General features: G+C 36.9%; 1 protein-coding gene across 1 annotated transcript in view; it reads right to left on the bottom strand.

Moving 5' to 3' along the window:
* Window positions 1-15,968: 15,968 nt before the first annotated feature.
* neu4 (sialidase 4) overlaps window positions 15,969-22,266 on the bottom strand; it is a 36,890-nt gene continuing 30,592 nt past the window's right edge. The window contains exons 2-4 of the mRNA XM_065271187.2: window positions 18,911-19,123; window positions 17,985-18,240; window positions 15,969-17,803 (exon numbers count right to left, since the gene is read on the bottom strand). Coding sequence (XP_065127259.1) covers window positions 16,944-17,803; window positions 17,985-18,240; window positions 18,911-19,111 — 1,317 coding nt within the window. The 5' untranslated portion in view covers window positions 19,112-19,123 and the 3' untranslated portion in view covers window positions 15,969-16,943. The remainder of the gene's footprint in view (window positions 17,804-17,984; window positions 18,241-18,910; window positions 19,124-22,266) is intronic.

Below are 22,266 nucleotides of genomic sequence, written 5' to 3' on the forward strand. Positions count from 1 at the left end.
ACATCTGGTAAAAAGAAGATACCTTTATATCCCTTTCTTTTCTTTGAAATCAGTTTTGATAGGAAACTAGTTGACATAGAATAAAAATGTTCAATGACAAGATGCAATAGAGGTATTTTTATTACATTTTTATATTGCCATTGGTTAAATGGGTTGAAAGGTTAAAGTATTAATAGAGAGTAACCATTTACAATACAAATTTTGTATCTTTTTTCAATTCAATTACTTCTGGACTCGGGCGGACTCGACTTGGACTCGGCCTTTAAGAACTCGGACTTGAGTCCAACTCGGACCCTTTTGGACTCGGACTTGGACTCGGACTTGAAGTTTAAGGACTTGGTCTTGACTCATACTCGACAAAGGTGGACTCGGATCCAACTCTAATTGGATGTTTCAAATGGTTTTTTTTTTCATTATTTTGGATCCTCTGCTGGCACTTTATGTACTTTTTTATAACCTGCGTTTTCACACTGATTTGTTCTTTATACTTTATCAATAATAAAAATATAAAATATTTTTATAAAATGTATAACGATTACAAAACATGTTTAGTTGACAAACATGTTGACAGTTATTTTGAGTGATGCTCAGATTTTCTTAAATAAAAAAACCTTTATGAATTAAATTACATTAGCATAATAATACATGTATTTAGTAAACGCACTTGTAGATATATAATGTTTTTATCCAGTTTTATGTTATGTGCTGCCTTGAACCCCCCACCCAGCTTTGAAAACAGAGACCGCACCTCACACCTCACAACCAGCACTCCTCACATCCAGCTGTGAGGATTCCTGGAAACTTCCACCAGTTCCTATATACATCCATATACACAAGGTTTCTGGATGTTTCACGAGTTTACTTCTGAGTATTACGTTTCCAAGCACTCTGCCTCATTTATCTGGCAAACCTAAAGTTTAGCAGGGATTTCCCATCCGTATTTGTCCGGAGACAGCTCTTTTCATGCAGTGTATACATTTTATTATTCTAACGTATTTTATGAAAGTACTCTGATATGCAACTAAAAATACACTTATTTTAGAGTAGAACACTCTAAAATAAGTGTATTTTTAGTTGCATATCAGAGTACTTTCATAAAATACGTTAGAATAATAGTATAAAGTGTACAGAAGTCACACTTCTAATGAAGTGAGATCATAGTACACTTTAAAAAAGTAAATTAACAATTAATTTCCAAAAAATATACTTCCCATAAGTATATTGAATTGTCACTCTAAGTATGTCAAATTTAATACACTTAAAAAATAAACTTCTATACAATTTAAAATGCATTGACAACAAAGTACACTTTCAAAAAGTACATTTAAAAAATAATTTAATTACTGGTAAATTAGTATACTTATTTTTTGGACTCTTAAGTTGACCTTAATTACATCTTTTTGGAAGTATACTTTCAAAAACTACATTTAAAAGATAATTGAATTACTGGTAAATTAGTATACTTATTTTTTGGACTGTTAAGTTGAACTTAATTACACCTTTTTGGAAGTATAGTTTTAAAAAGTACATATTAAATACTCTTTAAATTAAGTACAACAAGTAGAAGCATACTTATTTTATACTTCATGTACTTCAATCATATTTCTAATACTTTTTTACCTGGGATGCCATGTGTAAATAGGGCCTATGTTACATGAGATTGGAATGACATAAAGTAAATATCAGGATTTTATTCTTGACATTCATGTACTTGCATATAGTTACTTTGGCATTATGTAATTATGTGTCCTTAGAAATGTATCAAACTAAATTTGGTTAGCATTATAACACATTGTTTCTTTTTCAGATTGTGGAGCAACTTTTTCAAGAGGAAATTGTTGACATTGTCACAGAGGATGATGGTGTGGTCGTGGTGCCAGAGATCTATTGTCCTTTGTCAGACCAAAAGCCTTTGATATCACCATTGAATGTCTAGGAGTTATACCAACAGACACTCAATGTCATCCAAAGACTGTGCTCCATTTAAATTTTAAAAGTCATTTTCAGGTTTGAAAGATGCAGAAGTTGGTTCACAGATGTACTTTTCCTTTAAAACTATTTCCCACCTGTAATCACAATGGAGACACATATCTGACTGCTGGGCTTCCCCTCTTATTCTGTTCAGATTCTTATGCATCCGCAGGGTTATTCATGCCAACACTTTATAGCGTTGTGCTGGTAATTTATCTTTATATATCATGCCTTCTCACTGCATCTGTCAGCCTGTGCTTTACATATCTGAGAGTCAACGCAGCTAAACATGAAGGACAAATGCAAGACATTATGCATGTTATATATCGGCATATGGATGATTAGATTAGAAACTGCTTTCTGTTTGTGTGTTTAAACATCACGACATAGAAAATTTACTGTCTTCCATTTTCTGTTGTGTAATAAATTATAGGAAAATCACTTTAAACCATTCAACCATTTAATTTGAGAAATAACTTTTTTGTAACAAAAATATTTAAGACTTTTTAAACCATGTAGTAGGATGTACAATCACAAGTGTTTTTGTCATCCTCATCCCATCTCCATATTGTTTCTTTATTCTGCTGAACACAAGACATTTTAGAAAAAGAAGACATTTTATTTTAATAAATGATGGTTAGCACACATGAGACTGTACCCATTGACTTCCTTAGATTTTATTTGTACTTTAGACGTCAATGGGTACACTCTCCTGTGTGCTTACCATCATTTATCAAAATATCTTCTCAGCAGAATAAAGAAACTTAAACAGGTTTAAAACAACATGAGGCTGAGTAAATGATAGCAGAATTTTCATTTTTGTGTGAACTATCCCTTTAAGACTCTGTAAACCATTCAGATGCATGTAAAATCATTAACAACTGTTAAACAGCATCTATAAATGACAAAAAAGACATTACTATTGGGGGAAACATTTTGTCTAGACATTTGAGTTCATTTCAACCGACACTCTGTAAAAGTAAGCATCATGTTGCACTGCTGTTTCCATTCTTTCTTTAAATTAATTTGCTTGGCTTTCGGTGCATGCATGTGTGATCAAACTCAGCAATTTTGAAGGCGTTTTTCTCTTGACAGAAGCAGGTGCCTGTCAACCACTGCATCACCCGTGGGACAGAAAGTGCTGCCTCGTCCTGAGTTTCGCCGTCTAGGGCAGTAAAATAAACAATAAGCATTTAATGACATCACTACATATAGCACAATAATCATTCAACACAAATACTTTAAAATGTATAACTTGTTTGTAACTAATTGTTGCTTTAGAAAACCGCAAGTTTACAAGGTTAACATTAGAACCCTGAAATTTTGAAGCTGGCCACCCTGTGCAAGGCTAATAGCAAAAACCTCTCCAGCAGCACATAAATAAAACTTGCAGTGGGATTATTGTATTTATTTTGATAGTTATATTACAAACTTACCTCAGCCTGCCTCGATGGTCTGGCTGAGGAGGATGGTGTAGACGTTCCCGGACCGTGAGCCTCCCGGTTACTCATCTTGAACTATTGTTATTCTTCTGCTGATGTGTAAAATATCCATGTTTCAGAGGTGGGTAGAGTACCCAAAATCTGTACTCAAGTAAAAGTACAAGTACTTATACAAAAATGTACTCCAGTAAAAGTAAAAGTATCAAATCTAATTATTTACTTGAGTAAAAAAGTTTTAGATGAATAAACTACTCATGTAGTTAGTTACTCGTTACTTCCGATCTGATAAAGAAGTAGCGCAAAAGCACTGAATTTCAGACTACTTGGAGGGTTTTCACAAACAAAGTCTCATTGTTCTGCTTATTTACAAGTAAAGCAGCCTATCTCAGTCCTGCAATGTGTACATTAACATCACATAACGTGTCATTTGAGAAAAAATCTCAAACACACACACAGATGTTTTTCTGACGGTTAACTGTACTATTTATTTTCATGTTCACAACACAAACTTGTCAGAACAGTAAACAAAAAAGAACGCGTGTGTCTGTTTGTTATCATGTTTTTATATGAATAGGTTATTTTCATTGCCATTAAAGTGCAATTACTGAACATAAACAGGAGCTTAATAAAAATGATCATTTTAGATTTTCGTACAGTATGGAACTTATCTGTTTGTGCAAATCAACTCTACATTTACTATAATATATAATACATGTTTCTTTAAAATCAAACTTTATTCTTTTATTTTTATTCAATCATTCTTTAGGAAGGATTTAAATAAAATACAATCCCGTTTTTATTTGAATGTATTTTCTACACATTAGTGAGGTGTCTGGATTTGTGTATTAATGCAAGACGTCCTTACATTACGCTGTTCAGTTTGTTTAGTTGTGGGGAAATGATATGGAAATGTGCAAATGTGAACGTGCTGTTTGTATGGTTTAACTTACACTAGGTTTTGTCATCACTTGCACAAGAGTGCATATGGCAACTCGGACAGTGTGTCACATAATAGTGTTCAAATAGACATTACTGACACTTACCAGGTTGGATCTTGAATTCCTGTACGCTGAGACGTCAGCTCGTTTAACTAAGCATGCATCACATAATGAAAGTATTCTTTTTGTCCTATTGACCGAACTTGAAGCCACGCATGATCTGCCTCCGATATCTCGCACAACACACACGCGCCCTCATCTGCTTCTCCTATAATCATCTACGCGCGATCGCGCGCGCTAAAGGGTGACCGCGCGGTCGCGCGCTGCAGCCTGTCTCGCGAAACTTTCAAACACGCCCTATAAAGTTTACAAATATATATATATTCATTAATTATTACCATTTGAAAGTAGCGCAGTAACGCCGCCAAATGTAGCGAAGTAAAAGTACAGTTTTTTCACTAGAAATGTACTTGAGTAAGAGTAAAAAGTACCCATCCTTAAATTTACTCTAAAAGTACTAGTTACCCAAAAAAAATACTCAAGTAAATGTAACAAAGTAAATGTAATTCATTACTACCCACCTCTGCCGTGTTTTATCATTAATGTTCTTTAATATACTCTTATTACAGTTTGTTTAGACTACTTTCAGCTCTGCTGAAAAACAGCGTCCGATCGTCTTCTTCTTGTTATTTTTAACAGCGGTTGGCATTCAGCTTATTGGTGCACTACCGCCACCTTCTGTTCTGGGGTTCCGGTTAAATGAGCTGTCAATCAAAATCTCACAAGCCAATAAGAGCAAACCGCTGTTAAGCCCGCCCCTCACAAGAGGTTTGTGTCAAAATGGAGAACGTAAATTTGCGAAGCGCAAATGAAAACTTGGAAAGCGAAAACGAAAACACTTGCAGCACGCTATGTTTAGTGAAAGTGAAACTTAGAAAACCATAAACAAAGAATGCAGTATATTTTTAGATGATGTTAATTTTTTGCTAGTTAGTTGGTTGTTTTTATTTTCAGAGTGTTTTTTTTCAATGTATATTTTTGTTTGTTTTTGCAAAAGTTGCGTTCATTTAATTTGACACAAATATAATTCCATATTTCAGAGCTTCCAGACAGTTAAAACTGATCTTGGATTTGACATTCCCTACTTCCTTTGACCATCACACACTTACTCTAACCATCATACACTAAATTTGAGCCCTCAATTCTATAAAAAACAGAACAAGAATGCGCCCTGTCTTTCACACACACCATTCGTATCTGAACAAAATTTACTGGACATATTTTATTTAGTTAAAAGAATGAAAGTTGAAACACTTTACCCTTTATTTTACCCATCAAAGTTTTAGAAAAACATTCCGTGGTTGTATATGTTTTAGGTCCTATCCTGTTCTCATTATACATGTTACCCCTAGGAGACATTATCAGGAAACATAACATAAGTTTTCACTGCTATGCGGATGATACACACACGTTTTCTAAGCTAAAAGACTGCATTAGCGATGTTAGTGACTGGATGGCACATAACTTTCTTAAGCTCAACTCCAATAAGACAGAGATACTTATTATTGAACCAAATCGCTACAAACATAATATGTCAGATTACAAATTGCACATAGATGGCTGTACTGTGGTGCCATCTTCCACGGTTAGGAACTTAGGTGTGATGTTCGACAGCAACTTATCCTTTGGTAGTCATATCGCCAACGTCTGCCGCACAGCATTCTTCCATCTTAGAAATATCTCAAAAATACACCATATACTGTCTACATCTGACGCAGAGAAGCTTATTCATGCTTTTATGACCTCTAGAATAGACTATTGTAACTCACTACTCGGGGGATGCCATTCAAATCAGGTCAACAAGCTTCAGCTAGTTCAAAACGCTTCTGCAAGGGTACTTACTTGATCTAAGAAGTATGACCACATAAGCCCAATTCTGGCTTCTTTACACTGGCTACCAGTTAAATATCGCATCCAATTTAAAATATCACTAATCACCTACAAAGCTTTAAATGGCTTAGCACCCTCATATCTTAGAGAATTACTATCAGAATACAATCCATCACGCACACTATGGTCGCAAAATTCTGGTCTATTGATTATCCCTAGACTATCAAAAGTGTCTAAAAGTGGAAGATCCTTTTCCTACTTAGCCCCTAAGCTCTGGAATGATTTACCAACCGATGTCCGAGAATCAGACACAGTCGATCATTTTAAATCTAGACTTAAAACTTTTCTCTTCAACAAAGCATTCGCGTAATTTGTCTAGTAAAGGTTCTTAACTCGCAATAGTTATTTTCACGGAACAAAGCACTCACGGTCATAACACAGACCAACCAAATAAATAAATAAAAACCTTTTCTGCATGAACACTTAAAATGAATTGCAATAAATAGTTTGCCACCGTTTGCCACTGAACCTGCATTAACGACGACAGTGGGGCTTGTTGGACTTTAAGGCGTCCATTTGCATGTTCATAATTTAGAGGAAAGGCACAAGATACGAATATCTAAGTTCAAATAATTATTGATCAGATTGAAAAAGTTTAACAGCGCTGGGTCCTCTCAAGTAGCGAACAACCAGCTCAGGAAGTAACATGCATATTTATAAAATATGTGACGTCGATCTTTCTTCAGAAAATCTCCACACACAAAGGCCGTTCCCCTCGTCCATCTGACTCCATCACCACACCCAATTTTAGCCTGTAGGCAAAGATGGACACACATAGACAAAGAAAAACAAACTGTTCTCCTCTCATCCCTGGGAGCCCTGCAGTTCCTCTCCAGTACTCCTCCACTTTGAATAGCATGTTATAATGCTTTCTTAAAAACAAATCATTAATAAAACATTCATTTATAAAAAACATAAGCTGTAAGATGAAAGTGATTATTATGTAAAACATATTTCAATATCATGACATCATTTCATTATTTGTAAAATTGGTTATATGAATAAGGCACACATTAACTTCTTTAGATAGATAAACACATATTAAATCTTTTACTGCAATACTACTTCTAAGCAAACACTTTAATCATTATTAAAAACCATCTGTTAGGAAAGAAAACACACACACACACACACACACAGACACACAGGAGATTCTGTTCTTCAAGGTTGAGCTGCCCTGCCCCCATTAGGTTATTCTATATGCAACCTTCATTTCATTGGTTAATACAAATTTATCAAAGACAACATCTTATATTTATTACATCAATTATTCAATGATTAATACTGATTAAGTAAGAAATACATTGCATATTTTATCCTGTGAACATTAAGGCATTAGTTAATGACATAGTCGCCTGTTTGCTTTCCCCCTCAGGCCTCTCTCTTATCTTGATCAATGCCAGGCGTAAATTCCTAAATTCCTCCTTGCAGCACACACACAAAAACTGGTAACTCTCCACTCTCAAACATAAACACCTCATTTCTTCATAATAGCTCAGTGCATATATGAAACACACAATGTTTATAGAATAAAATGATCAATTAAAGAAATATAAAAATGGAACAAAATCAATTTCCACAGTCCTTATTTGGACATCTTTTGTAACTTTAACACTTTTAGCAATTAGCAAGATTAATAAAACAACATAAAAATCCCACAATTCCCTCTCTTGACCTCTGAAAGAGGTCACACATTTTCTTCCTCCTCCTCATCCAGGTTCTGTAGGCCTAATAGCGGCATGCTGTATTTGGGTGGATTTTCTTTTTTCTCTATTGCAGACACTATCAGTCTGTTACACAGGGATCTCCATTGTTTATGCCAAATATTATGGTGACTATAATTGCAGTTATAACTCCTACGGCCCACAGAACCTTCCAATTTGCATATAGCTTCATCTCTGTGGAAAAAATACACTTATGCCTATTGGCTAATACTCAAATAACAATCGTAAATTCAAAAAGGAAAAGAAAAATTAAATATGAAATTAATACTGTAGAATTGTATAAGAAACTTAAGAAATTCAAAGATCAAAATTCAAAGGTCAATCTGGTATGTAGTTACCCAGGTTATAATGAATATATGGTAATTGTGATATTCAGGTCTCTAAACACTTCTGTCAGGATTTCCAGCACCTTATGGAAGTCCAATTTATCTAACCCACACCCCAGCCGGGGAGTGGATACACTTGTTATGTTTTCTTTTTCACACCACTCTCTCATACGTCTGAGGCTGTAGGTAAAATTCTCATATGTTGGTAAATCAGTACAATTTTGTTTTATTATTAAATGAAAAATCAATCTGCCGTCGTCCTCATGGGTAACTGCACATTCACCTGTGTGTTTGTTCTGTCTTACAACCTTTTGTGTACCGTACTTTGCTTTGAACTGTACGGCTATACCTGCTCCGTAGGCACAATCTGTGCTCACATAGTGTGCTAGGGGTTCTGTTACTGGGCTGGAAAAAATGTCACCTTTTTAATGCACAATTTTACAGAGTGTTTGTTGACTTTGTTGTTGGTGTTGTGCGAGTGTTACCACCGATGTGTTACCACTTCCTGTTTGTCCTCTTCCTGTTTGTCCTCTCTGTATTCCAGCTGATTCACTTTCACTTTCAACACTCTCCCTCTCTTGGACCTGAGTCCTCAGGTCCACACCTATGTCTGTTAGAAACCCAACCATCATTTTTAACATCTGGGTCGTTCTCACAATGTCGTTTTTTTTTTTGTAGCCTGGCAAGAAAAATGTTTAATCATAGCAGTTAGTCTGTAGAAATAAACATCATTAGTTAGTGGCATGATAGGGTCCTTCACCAGGGCATTCCTCGGACCCGGAAACTGACGACCTGTAAGCAATTCAAAGGTTGTGAAACCAGAAATCCTGTTAACAGAATAACGAATAGACATTAATGCAATTGATAATGCCTCAAGCCATGTTATTTTTGTCTGTGCACATAGTTTGTCAAGTCAAGTTTTAATGTCAAAGTCAGGTTCATTATTTCATCTTTGCTCTAACATTGGGGTGATAAGCAGCCCCGAAACTATATGTCAATTCCAGTACGTGTTTGTCAATTTTGTCAGATCTAACTTTGTCTTGGGAAACCATGGTTGGGGATATAAGTGGTTTATTAGGCAGTTGACAACAGCCACGTCATTAGGTACCTTCACAGCCTGTAGTATGTGTCAGGCTTTGCTAGCATTTACTATAGGCCGGCCTTTCCTGGTTTCAAACCCACCTATCTGCCATATGGCAGTTCCATATATACTGCACCAATCACATATGCAGATTCACTATAAACAATCACCCTCTCTTCACCAGTGTAGTGCAAGGCTTTGATAACAGCTGTCATTTCAGCTCTCTGTGCTGACCGTTTACCCTCCAATTTACCACTCACTCTAGTCACAAAATAATTTTCAACATGTTCAACCACAGCAAAGCCTGCCGTCAATGTGTCATCTGCTGCTCTGAAACAACAACCATCTGTAAACAGTGTAATTAACGGTGGGGTAGTTGTCAGTGGTACCGCGAACAAACCATCTCTCAATTTATTTGCTTTTTCAGTCAATGGTATAACAATTATAATTAATTACAATAATAACAATTTGTATATCAGTCAATGGTATACAATCCTGCGGCTCACCCTCAGTGATTAGATCTGCCATGTGAACACCTTCATGCACATATATGATGTCTTGGCTGGCAATTTCCTTAAATACAAAGTTTGTTACAATAATCAGTTATTTTTCTATTCTCACAGCTTTTCTTGTTTACCTTCTATATTGTTCTATGGTGTTCTTTTTTCTTTTTCAATGTATTTCTTTTATTTATTTTAATTTCCTTTCTGCCAAAGCTGTTCTATGCCATATATATTTGCTTTTTAGCTTAATACCATCAGTGGAGTTCTAACTTCCTCTGTAAATACCAAATTCAATTATGCATTTCTTCCTGTCAGATTAATAGGAGTCTGATTTGATTTTAGAACAGGTAGTCACACCTAACAACAAAGTTCTTGATCAGCTTTTAAATTTGTCAAGCTGATTTTCTCATAAAGATTGTCTGTGTCCCTACAGTAACAAGGTCTTTACTAAACATTGAACGGCTGTTTACTCTTTCCCCTTTTTCACTCAAAGGCTCGTATGAAGATGAAAAAGTTCAGTGTCCAGTGAAATATTGTCCAGTTTCTCTTGCCTCCAAGAACATTATTGTCTTTGTTAGTCTCTTTCTGGATTCCACTCAGTCTTTTTGGTGTTTCATCCTTGTAAATGTCTCTGACCATATGCAGTGCCCCCTTCACTGCTTGAGTTCAAGTATAGTCCCATTCAAATAGAATGTGCTCTCAGTCCAGTTTATGAGTTACTCCTCTCTTTGCAACTCCAACACTTTGATGTCACACACAGTTTTTCATTGTCTGTTTCTTGCCAGCTTTTTAGTCACTTTCTTGAATGTCAAAGGATCAGAGCTTTCAGCCTTTCAAGGTTTAACTTAACCCATTGCAAAATATTGCCTTTCAATTTAAAATAAAATTTATTTTGTGACCACCTTCCATCATCAGATGAAGACTCCTCTTCATTTTGTAATAATCTATCTTTGTATAATTTATCTATGTCATTCACCTTTTAATAATTTTTCTGTCCTTTTTTATTTTTTATCTTTATATCCACCTTTAATAACTTGGTTTCTACTCTTTTTCTCTAATTTGTTGTTTTTTCTTTCAAAGCTTCGCTTCTGTCTTTCTGCTAGGTTTTGCTTAATCCCATTTATGGTTTTAACAGACTCATTATATCACAGACACACTACATTTTTATACAAATAAAATCTACATCTACATTTAATTCACCACTATTGATTTGAAAAACAGGCTGTTGCATTGGGGCTTTGGCTTTCTCATAAGGAGTAGGTGTGTGCAAGTAGGGGTAGATTGATTTTACTGGGGGTGGAGCTGGAGGAGGAGCCGTAGTTGTCACACTTGAGTCTGGCTGACTGTTTCCTTGTTTAACTTCCTTTTGCTTTGCAGCTGCACCACTGTAAACTTCCCCTTTTCTATTTGATTTAATAGCCTGCATGGCAGCAGCAACCAGAGCTAATCTCGTCTTAATTCTCAACTCTTTCTCTAAGCTTGTCACATTTGGTCCTTTACCAAACCACTTTTTCCTTCTGCTTTTACAATCTTAATTTTGTTTACCAGTCTATGTTCCATGGCAAAAATAATAGGCGTGAGAGGAACTCTCTTTTTCTCCCCTGCCTCCCAACAGTTTTCTTCTCTCAACGTGTTCCACGCTAATGCAACCTCTTTTTGTCTTTTCTCTATATACAAAATCATTTCGATCTGTTCGGACCATCCTAAGCCTCACAATCTTTTGCAAATACACATACACTGGTGGACACTCATACTCATCACATTCTTTCTGGAATTTAGCCATTTTCACATAATTTACAAGCATGCAGAATTTCAAAAAACCACAAAACGTCACTCTAATCTAGCAAAAGAATATATACACCAGTAGTTTTCAGGGGTTTCACCCGCGCGACTACTGACCCGTCTTTTTAGCGAAAGTTGAAAGCGATTAAATAATATCCGGATTAAAATTAGAATTTACGGAATTCTCATCCGAGGGACTTTAACCCACTTGGTACTTTATAATGTCTAATACATTAATGGACTCCAACCACAATTTACCTTTATGGGGTTTTCACCCAAGGGACCATTCAACCCTGCTGGTACTTTATAATGTCTAATACATTAATGGACTCCAACCACAATTTACCTTTACGGGACTCAAACCCGAGGGACCATTCAACCCGTCTCTCTCTTTCTATTAACCTTATATATATATATATATTTTAAGTTTTTCAATCTGATCTTTTATTCAATTATTACTTTCAGTTTGGATCTCCTTTTCAACACAAGTAATTTGGTATATGTCCAATAGCAGAATTTGATATAACAGGTTTCTGCTTACCTTTATTTTAGAAGACCGGTCTTTTGTGTTGAAATGGAGCCCTCCCTTACTCTGGTTTCTTCAATGTGAAACCCTCCTTCCTCTCACTCTCTCCTTTCCCTCCACAAAACGTCGGCGGTCACCAATTGTTGGACTTTAAGGCGTCCATTTGCATGTTCATAATTTAGAGGAAAGGCACAAGATACGAATATCTAAGTTCAAATATTTATTGATCAGATTGAAAAAGTTTAACAGCGCTGGGTCCTCTCAAGTAGCGAACAACCAGCTCAGGAAGTAACATGCATATTTATAAAATATGTGACGTCGATCTTTCTTCAGAAAATCTCCACACACAAAGGCCGTTCCCCTCGTCCATCTGACTCCATCACCACACCCAATTTTAGCCTGTAGGCAAAGATGGACACACATAGACAAAGAAAAACAAACTGTTCTCCTCTCATCCCTGGGAGCCCTGCAGTTCCTCTCCAGTACTCCTCCACTTTGAATAGCATGTTATAATGCTTTCTTAAAAACAAATCATTAATAAAACATTCATTTATAAAAAACATAAGCTGTAAGATGAAAGTGATTATTATGTAAAACATATTTCAATATCATGACATCATTTCATTATTTGTAAAATTGGTTATATGAATAAGGCACACATTAACTTCTTTAGATAGATAAACACATATTAAATCTTTTACTGCAATACTACTTCTAAGCAAACACTTTAATCATTATTAAAAACCATCTGTTAGGAAAGAAAACACACACACACACACACACACAGACACACAGGAGATTCTGTTCTTCAAGGTTGAGCTGCCCTGCCCCCATTAGGTTATTCTATATGCAACCTTCATTTCATTGGTTAATACAAATTTATCAAAGACAACATCTTATATTTATTACATCAATTATTCAATGATTAATACTGATTAAGTAAGAAATACATTGCATATTTTATCCTGTGAACATTAAGGCATTAGTTAATGACATAGTCGCCTGTTTGCTTTCCCCCTCAGGCCTCTCTCTTATCTTGATCAATGCCAGGCGTAAATTCCTAAATTCCTCCTTGCAGCACACACACAAAAACTGGTAACTCTCCACTCTCAAACATAAACACCTCATTTCTTCATAATAGCTCAGTGCATATATGAAACACACAATGTTTATAGAATAAAATGATCAATTAAAGAAATATAAAAATGGAACAAAATCAATTTCCACAGTCCTTATTTGGACATCTTTTGTAACTTTAACACTTTTAGCAATTAGCAAGATTAATAAAACAACATAAAAATCCCACAGGCTTCCGGCCTTAGTCAAACGGTTCGGCACGTATGGTCGGGTTGCGATTTTGGCGCTATCGTAAGTCTTATGAATAGTATGCAATGCAGACCCGTTTGCCACTAAACCTGCATTAACGACGACAGTGGGGCTTCCGGCCTTAGTCAAACGGGTTAGCACGTATGGTCGGGTTGCGATGTTTTTGGCATTTTCTCCTGGTCCTGTAAATGGTATACAATATAGACCCGTTTGCCACTGAACCTGCATTAACGATGACAGTGGGGCTTTAGGCCTTAGTCAAATGGGTCGTCAGGTTTCATCTTCTCTTAAAGATCGGAAGGTGACCCTTATTTACCATATATACCCTCGCATTGGGCCCCCAATTTGCTAAATCCTCAACTGTGGATAATATAATTATGCCGCAATAGTTAGTCTGTCTGGAACTAAGCTGAGTTAAACCACATCACTGTGTGACACTTCAATACATATGAACGGCCGCTACGCTAATACGATTTTGTTTTTCTCTCCCTGTCTGGTCCTCGGCCCGAGGACAACGAGACAAACAGACCCAGTCCCGGTAGATGTGAAAGTCGGCACACCTCTGATCTACTGGCCGTCCTTCAACGTGATGCCCAGCTGATGCCTGACCAACGATCACCGGCAGAACCGCTTAATCTCCGCTAAATCTCCTTATCCGTTCTCCCAAGGGTTTTTCCCTCCTAGGACTTATTTTTCCTCGGATAAACGCCCGGGGTTTTTTTTCTCCTAGGGGGTTTTTCACCCCGGGGAGGCAGCCTTTTTGGGCTTTACCTAGCTTCCTCTTCTAGATGTTGCTTTAGTAATACGTGCACTTATAATATTGAGTCATAGCCGCAGCAAATTTAACTGCTCATGCCATCATGTATTTTGTTGTGCTATCTGTCCTTTTTCTGTGCTTTTCACTGCTTCTATTTATGTAAAGCTGCTTTGAAACAATTGACTTTTGTGAAAAGCGCTATATAAATAAAATTGAATTGAATTGAAAGATGTGATTATTTCATTAAGCTCCACAGGAGTATATACAGTCCTTTTATCAGACAGTTGATAGCAGCTGTAATCTTAACACTAATTTGGAAGAATTCAACCACAAACTTATAATCCTGTCCCTTAACTGTTGTTTATACATGGCAAATTTCGAAAAGCAACTTCTTTAAACATAGTCCAATTAAATGGCATATATCATGGTATACTAACTGGCATTTGCAAAGACAGATCTTCATTGCAAGCACAGCATAGAAGTAGCAAAACCAAAATACTCATCTGAACTCAATAAGGACATGATTTACCCTTTTACAAACATCCTTGTCTGTGTCAAAATTTGAATCTGGTTGTATTGATGTCACTACCAGTGTCACATGCATTTAAAATCTGGTAAAACCGACGTAATTTGCTTTTGATCAACAAAGAGTTGTAACTTAAACATTTTAGATTTTTTTTTTTCAAACTGAGATTTTAAATTTTTGTTTTTATTTCAAACTGAGCTTTTATCTTTTGACTATCTATCTTATAACCCCTTCAGCATTCCCTCCATAACTTCTATCTCTATTATGTTTGTCTTGATTTTGCATATTCACTTTTCAATTTCTACATTTAGACAAAGTGACAAAAATCCAAGGGATATGCTTCGATTCTCGGGTTTTCATTCATAATTTTAGCTACACCATGTTTTTTTATGTCTTTAGATACGTCATTAATATGTCTTTACTTTTGTCTTGGGAACCTAAAGAATACCCAATTATACTTTGATGTTATTTTATATTTGATATTATATTTAGCAACTGATTTTTTCTTTTTCTGCTTATTTGATCTTAAAGTGCTCCTTCAGCTGTTGTTTTAGCTTTTTAATTATATCATCTAGCTTGATTGATTATTAACTAACTGCTCCATTATCAAAGTAATATAATCTGACCAGTAGACAAGCTACCAACACAGTACGTACTGAATTTTCCAAAATGTCAGAACAGAACAGACTCACTCTTGCTTTTGCTTAAGGGGATGAGTCAGGAGGGAACACCGGACCAGCCAGACAGTTACCCCATCGTCACTTGCGGCTCGGAGTCAAAAGCCATTGGTCTAAAAACATTACCATCTGGATGTGCGATACAAAATCCCGACTCCTCGTTCGGATTATTCTATCCTGTTTGTGACGCCAAAATTGTTAGATCTGCACACCACAAACAAAATAAAAAACGATCCAGCCCCGGACGCCAGATCACGTCAGAAAATATAAGTTTACTTGTTTACGGGCATCTGTCAGTGAAAAGGTTGATCAATCGTTGCTAGAGGAGAGCATAAACAGAGGCGTGAGATGGAGGTTTTAGATGATAAACTAGAACAGAGTTTTATTGATGGACAGTTTAGTTTCAGTTGCACATATGCCTCAATGTTCAAACCTCGTCTATCCCATGAATACAGCATGCTCAGTTATATCCAAATTGTTCAGCTGCAACATCCCTTAGACCTTGGGCTTCCATAAACATTCTCTTTATCTATCTTTGTTTACACACAGACAGAACAGCTCTGTGAAACTGAACCACCATGGAATTAAGACATATAAAATATAGAAATATAATGAATAATATAATAAAATATGGAAATATAATGAAATTTATAATAAATGAATAAACAATAATACAATTATAAAAATTATAATAATGAAATTGATAATAATAAAAATAATATTGAATTATCAAATAAACAATTATACGGATAACTAATGATTATAAAATGATTATGTAAATAAATGATTAGAAATAAACTAAAAAAACACAATAATAAAAACGTTCTTCACGTGAGAATCTAAGGTAGGATCCTTCATATGTATATATATATACACAAAGAAGTAGATTAAATGATGCAGCCGGTGGTCAGACATTGGTTGAGCATCACATTGAAGAAATGCCAGTAGATCAGTGGTGTGATGACCTTCACGGCAGCCAGAAATGGGTCTGTGTTAGTCTCATTGTCCTCGGATCGAGGACAAGACATTGAACAGTCAAACCCCCTAATTCAAAGTAAAATAGTTGTCAGACACCGGAGAAATGGCGGTTGCGTCCAGTTTCTGTCAGACTCGTCAAAACTCCATCCTTTAATAGACAAGTTGCCAAGTCCGAATTCCCTGTTGGTGACGTCACAGTCCTTGGGGAGCGCCTTCCATAATGGTCACAATAATACTTATGGTACATGGTAAAAAATAACACACTACAGCCTACTAATGTTTGTAAGGGTTAAATAGTAATATAGCATGATACATATTTCAAAATGTAAGAAATTTTTTAATTTCAATTAATACTAATCAAACTATGTTATGTTATGAGCACCAAGGTTTGCGATACTCAAGGGCAGCTGCAAAATCTGTTGCAATAATCATACAGTCAGGAGACAGAGCAGCACTTCCACATTTTCCTTTTCACAAGGTCTCTTCTCCTTTGGTTGTTGTGAGGTAGGTGGTGGATCAGCTCATACAATGAGAAGATGCTGAAAGAAATCTCTTCATAAGCTGTTCTTGTGCCATTCTCAAAAAGGCAAGCAAAGACAGGGACTCCTGAACCATCAACAGACATCAGCTCAATGTATGCCAGGTCTGAATAAGCACTGGGCCCATCATATATGATCCAAGGTGCTGACCAGCTGTCTGGGTCTCGTGGCAGAAGACTGAGGTAAACGCCCAGATCACGTCGAGAATTCGAGCAAGTTGGGTGTGTATAAATCACCCATGTCGATTGGAGGAAGTTCTTTGGAGATTTTGAACCTAGGCATATGCTGTCTGCCTGTGGGGTGGCAATGGACATCAGCTGTCTCAGTAAGTGCTGGGATTGCCCAAGCTGGAAGAAGGGGGCTGGAAATCCTATAACGCTGCCATGACATCCATTCCTGGGCTCCACTAGTTTCTGCACCAGCTGGCCGTCATGAAAAACAGCACCATTATTAAAGCTTATGGCCTGTACTCGGCAACCTGACGTACTCCGAGCATTACAGTACAAAACATTGACTCCATCTTCTTCATCGACTGACACCATTTGACATTCCACACTCTCTGGAGCTGACAACGCTTCCCCAAAATGCCACACCTTTCCATGCGTGTCACTATAGAAACAGAATGAGTGTGCTGAAGTTTTGCACTTCCTGCCAAAGCAGTTTCTGCAGTCTATATGGTATGCGTAGGCAGGGATTATTAGCCGTCCAGATTTTAACTGGGTTCCATGACCTGGGCCCACAGCAAAAGTAGCCCAATCTTATGCCAAAAACAAAGACACAACTTTTATGGTCACAATACAGTATAAAATATTGAGTAAATAAACTAAGCATTTATCAAAGTTAAAGCGACAACATGTCATTTGAGAGGTTCTAGCATTATATTCTAAAAAACAAAAATGACATGTTTCCATTAAACCTTTGAGGGAAAAGGACCTTACCTTTAATGTTATCTCCTAGAACCATCTTAGTAAGGTCTGTGACAGGGCTCCAGGTGTCCCCTTGGTCATTGCTGGACACAAAGCAAAGGCGGGTCACATTCTTGCCTGTAATTAACTGGTAAGACTCAGAGGTGTGACCCAAAACAGCAATGAAAAACAGGAAAACTGTGTTTGTGAACTCATCATAAACAGGGCAAGGGTTCATTGAACGATGGCCTAGCAGTTGAGCCGTGCTCAACACCTGCATGTCCTTCCACTGGAGATAAGAGAGAGAAAATCAGAATGTTTTGCAGTGTTAACAATCCACATAATTTCAAAGTAGCTTTTTAGAAAATCATACTGTTATGCATGTAAAGTTTTAAAGGTGGGGTACGCATTTTCTGGTAAACCTTGTTGCTATGTAAAATCACCAAAACAAACACAACCTTACACCCAAAAGGATCTCTCCATTTCACACGGAAGGTGACACTCAACAACTGGCATAAGAGGAAGAGGACAGAATATTGCCAAAAAATGCCTGGAAACTGACCCCATGCACAAGTTGCAGACTCACAGTAAGTGGGCGAATTCCAATTGGAAGTAATCATCCCAAAACTCTTGATCAATAAACTCTAGAGGAAGTTGCGCAATTGTGTCGCTTTCAGTTACCCATTCAAATACATTTGGCGAACAGAGGAATGAAAAAACCCCTTTCAGAGGGGTAAATATCAGTGTCCTTTACTGAATCTTTTCTGAGCGCTCTATCCTCCCCATAATTAGTAAACATGCCTGTTGTGGTACTTGTCCCAAATATTTTCCCAGATGTTTTTCTAATAACGTTTACCCCACCTTAAATGAGAAGGACAAAGAGGAAAGATGTTTTGGGTGTCATTTCCTTTACCTAATTATGCTCCCTGAAAAAAAGCATATGTTAGACCCTAGCTCACCTCTACATAGTTTTTCTGAAAAGTTCCTTTGCGCATGACCAGCAGATGTGCCTGATTGTCCGCAGGAGTCAGTCGCTCCTCACAGAATGCCAGAAAACGACTGCAGTGAGGCAGATAGATCAAAGCAGGCACACGAAACGTAACTCCACTTGACTCCTTCTGGAAAAGCACAGAGCGTGCTGGGAAATATTGAGAGCCCATAACCTTAAATAGCTGAAAAACAATTACCAGTAGTTATACTCAAATTTAGTCTGTTTCTGACACAACACTTAAAATTTCAGAATACTTGTATGGCAGGATGGGTTCGTGCCCCTCCTATTTTTGTACTGTGAGGTTTTAGCCAATGGGTGGTGACTCTGAATGTATAAAAATGCAGCATGACGGTCGTAGATGTGCGTCAGCCCTGTCGCCTAGGTGTCACAATGGCGGTTGAGTTCAAATTTAAGTTTTAACTTGTCGGAAAATTGTTGAGAAATCTCATGTTTCCCAACAACCCGGTTGGCAACAGCCGGGATGACAGTGGAGTACGCATGGTTGGAAACATAGGTGATTTTGGAAGTGATCTGGAAATGGAGGAGGACGTGTTAGGTGAGGAGAATGGAGGTAATGAATGGAAGGTAGTTGAAAATCGGAAAAGAAAGTCAAACTGGGACCAGTTTTCAGATTCTGATGGTGAAAAGTGAAGACATCAGTTAAGAATACGAAAGGAGGAATATTGTCATGATCCTGTCTGCCCTGTATGTCTTATGTGTTTCATGTGATAGGGTCATGGCAGCCCTCACTGTTGTCTTGTTTTGTGTGGAGAGTCACGTGGCCTGTGTTTGTGTGCCTCGTGCTCTCCTGTCTTAAGTCTTGACCCCACCTCCTCGTTGCCTTGTTAATTATTCATTATTAGTTTACGCCCTTCACCTGTGTGTCCTCGTTCCCTAGTTTAGTTTTTCCCTATTTAAAGCCATTGTGTGTGATGTCCTGTGTCGGATCATTGTGTGTCACGTTTGACACTGTCATGGGTCCTGTTTTGTTTTGCCATGTCTTGTTGTATGTTATCATTTATATTCTTGCCTTGTTTACCCCCTCAAGGGTGTTTTTGTTATATAATAAAAGTATTTTTGGTTGAGAGCTGTCTGAGAGCTGAGAATCTGAACCTGAATCTGCAATAAATCCGCTGAAATTAACTAAAGCGATTAATGACGAGATAGCACCAATTGATAAGGCAAAAATGGTAAGGGGTGGTAAACTGTTATTATTTTGCAAAGATAAACAAGCAACAGGAAAAGGCAATAGGAATGAAGACTTTACTGGGGAAAAAAGTAATAAGTCAAATTCCAGAAGAGAGAAACTGGGTAAGAGGAGTAATAACAGGAATCCCGATTGACATGACAACAGAAAGAATCAAAAAGAATATCTCTGGAGCAGTAGTAAAGGAAGAAAGAAGGCTTCAGTATGTCAAAGACAAAGAAAAGAAGGATAGTTTATCTGTGATGTTACATTTCGATGAGGATAAATGACCGGTATATTTAGGATACATGAGTTACAGGGTTAGACCTTATGTACCTCCCCCATTAAGATGTTATAAATGTCAAAGATTTGGCCATGATGCGGCAATTTGAAGAGGGAAACAAAGATTTTAAAAATACAAATGTAAGAGTGGAAAATGGGTTAACATATGCTTAGGCCCTGAAGAACGTGGAACAGGAAACAAAAGAAATTAAGAAAGCTGGGTAACACTTTATTTTACGACCCGCAAAGTACCGCGTAATTAAACCGAATTTACAGCGTACCTATTTGTAACAACAGGGTACCTCTACAGTACATACTTGTAGTTATAAGCAGGGGCCGGGTTTGCGTATGGCAGGGTATGGCAGTTGCCATACCCTAGCAGTCAGACAAAACACCAGAAATCAACAGGCTATAATGAAGCTCATTAAAGATAATGTTAAATTTTTTCAGTAGAACATATCTGAACATTGGTACATCACTAATATGGATAATTTACGCGTGTGCTCGACTTCATGCTATAATACAGGAACTGACATGTGGATGACATCAACGTGCCGCGAGAGCGGTTTGAAAGCAAACTCTTCCGATGATTTCTCGCCTCACCCTCACGGTACTTTGATGTCATCAACTTGTGCAGGAGGTTTCATGATGACCGCTGTTGTTAAAATCTTTATTTTCGCAAGTAAACTCCTTTTTTTGTTTTAACATTCAAACAGTTCTCCCCCACACTCGCGCAATGCATATTGCATACATTATTCCAGAAGTAAAATGATCATTTGTTCTCTGTGGATAAATAAACATGTTCTCTTATTCTGGGAAATAGCGCAGTCGAAGTGAATTGTATTAATTATTTGCGCGCGTTTTTGAATATGGCGACTTGTGGAATAAAAACTGCACGACGACAAAAGGTAAGACTTGTTTTTGCATTTAGCCCTGTTTTACTATAAGAGTTTTATTTAGTGTTTTAGTCTTAGTTGGTTAGCTGGCTGGGTTAAATAACGCTCTATCACATCATTAAAAGTCTTTATTGTGTTTTTATAAGTGTTTATTGGCGGCTGTCATGAAAAGATTTGTGAAGGGATGTTACAGTATGTTTTGATATTATCTTGTTTTAGTTTATCTGTTGCTGGAGTTGCACTTAGTTAAGAATGACAACATTTGAAAAGCATTTTAAACAACCATGATTTCTATTTTTCATTTGTATTGCTTCCGTATTGTTGTCTGTAAGTGTACATCCGTGCAATCATAGTATGATTGTATACAGGTTGGTGGAGTATGTACACATATGGATATAATGTGGTTTCATATTCGTTATTTGAATTTTTGAATGGCCTTCTTGTACGAAGAAGTTTTGCCATACCCTAGGTTTTCGTGAAACGCCGCCACTGGTTATAAGGGAACAATATTTTAAGTTTGGGGTAATCAGGGGGTAAGAATATATGGAAAATTATTCTCTAAGTATTTCATAACTACAGGGTACCTATTGTAATATTACGTGGTATGTATGACTTACGTCTATGGGTAGTATGGTCTATGTGTAATATGTTTTTTTTTTCATATTTGCTACTTACCTGATGAAGTGTTTTGTATAGCCTACAGTTGATGTCTACAAGCCACGTCGGCAAATAAAATATAACACACAATAAAAATAATAGCAACTTGTACCTCTTTGATCTGTATATGTATACAGGAGTTACCAGGTAACTCTTATATTTGCGGGCTGTAAATTGAAGTGGGGCTTATTCCCCGATTGTTCTGTGTATGTACCAGGTAACTCTTATATTTGCGGGCTGTAAATTGAAGTGGGGCTTATTCCCCGATTGTTCTGTGTATGTACCAGGTAACTCACATATTTG

Source organism: Paramisgurnus dabryanus, chromosome 8 (assembly GCF_030506205.2).
Source record: "Paramisgurnus dabryanus chromosome 8, PD_genome_1.1, whole genome shotgun sequence".
NCBI lineage: Eukaryota > Metazoa > Chordata > Actinopteri > Cypriniformes > Cobitidae > Paramisgurnus > Paramisgurnus dabryanus.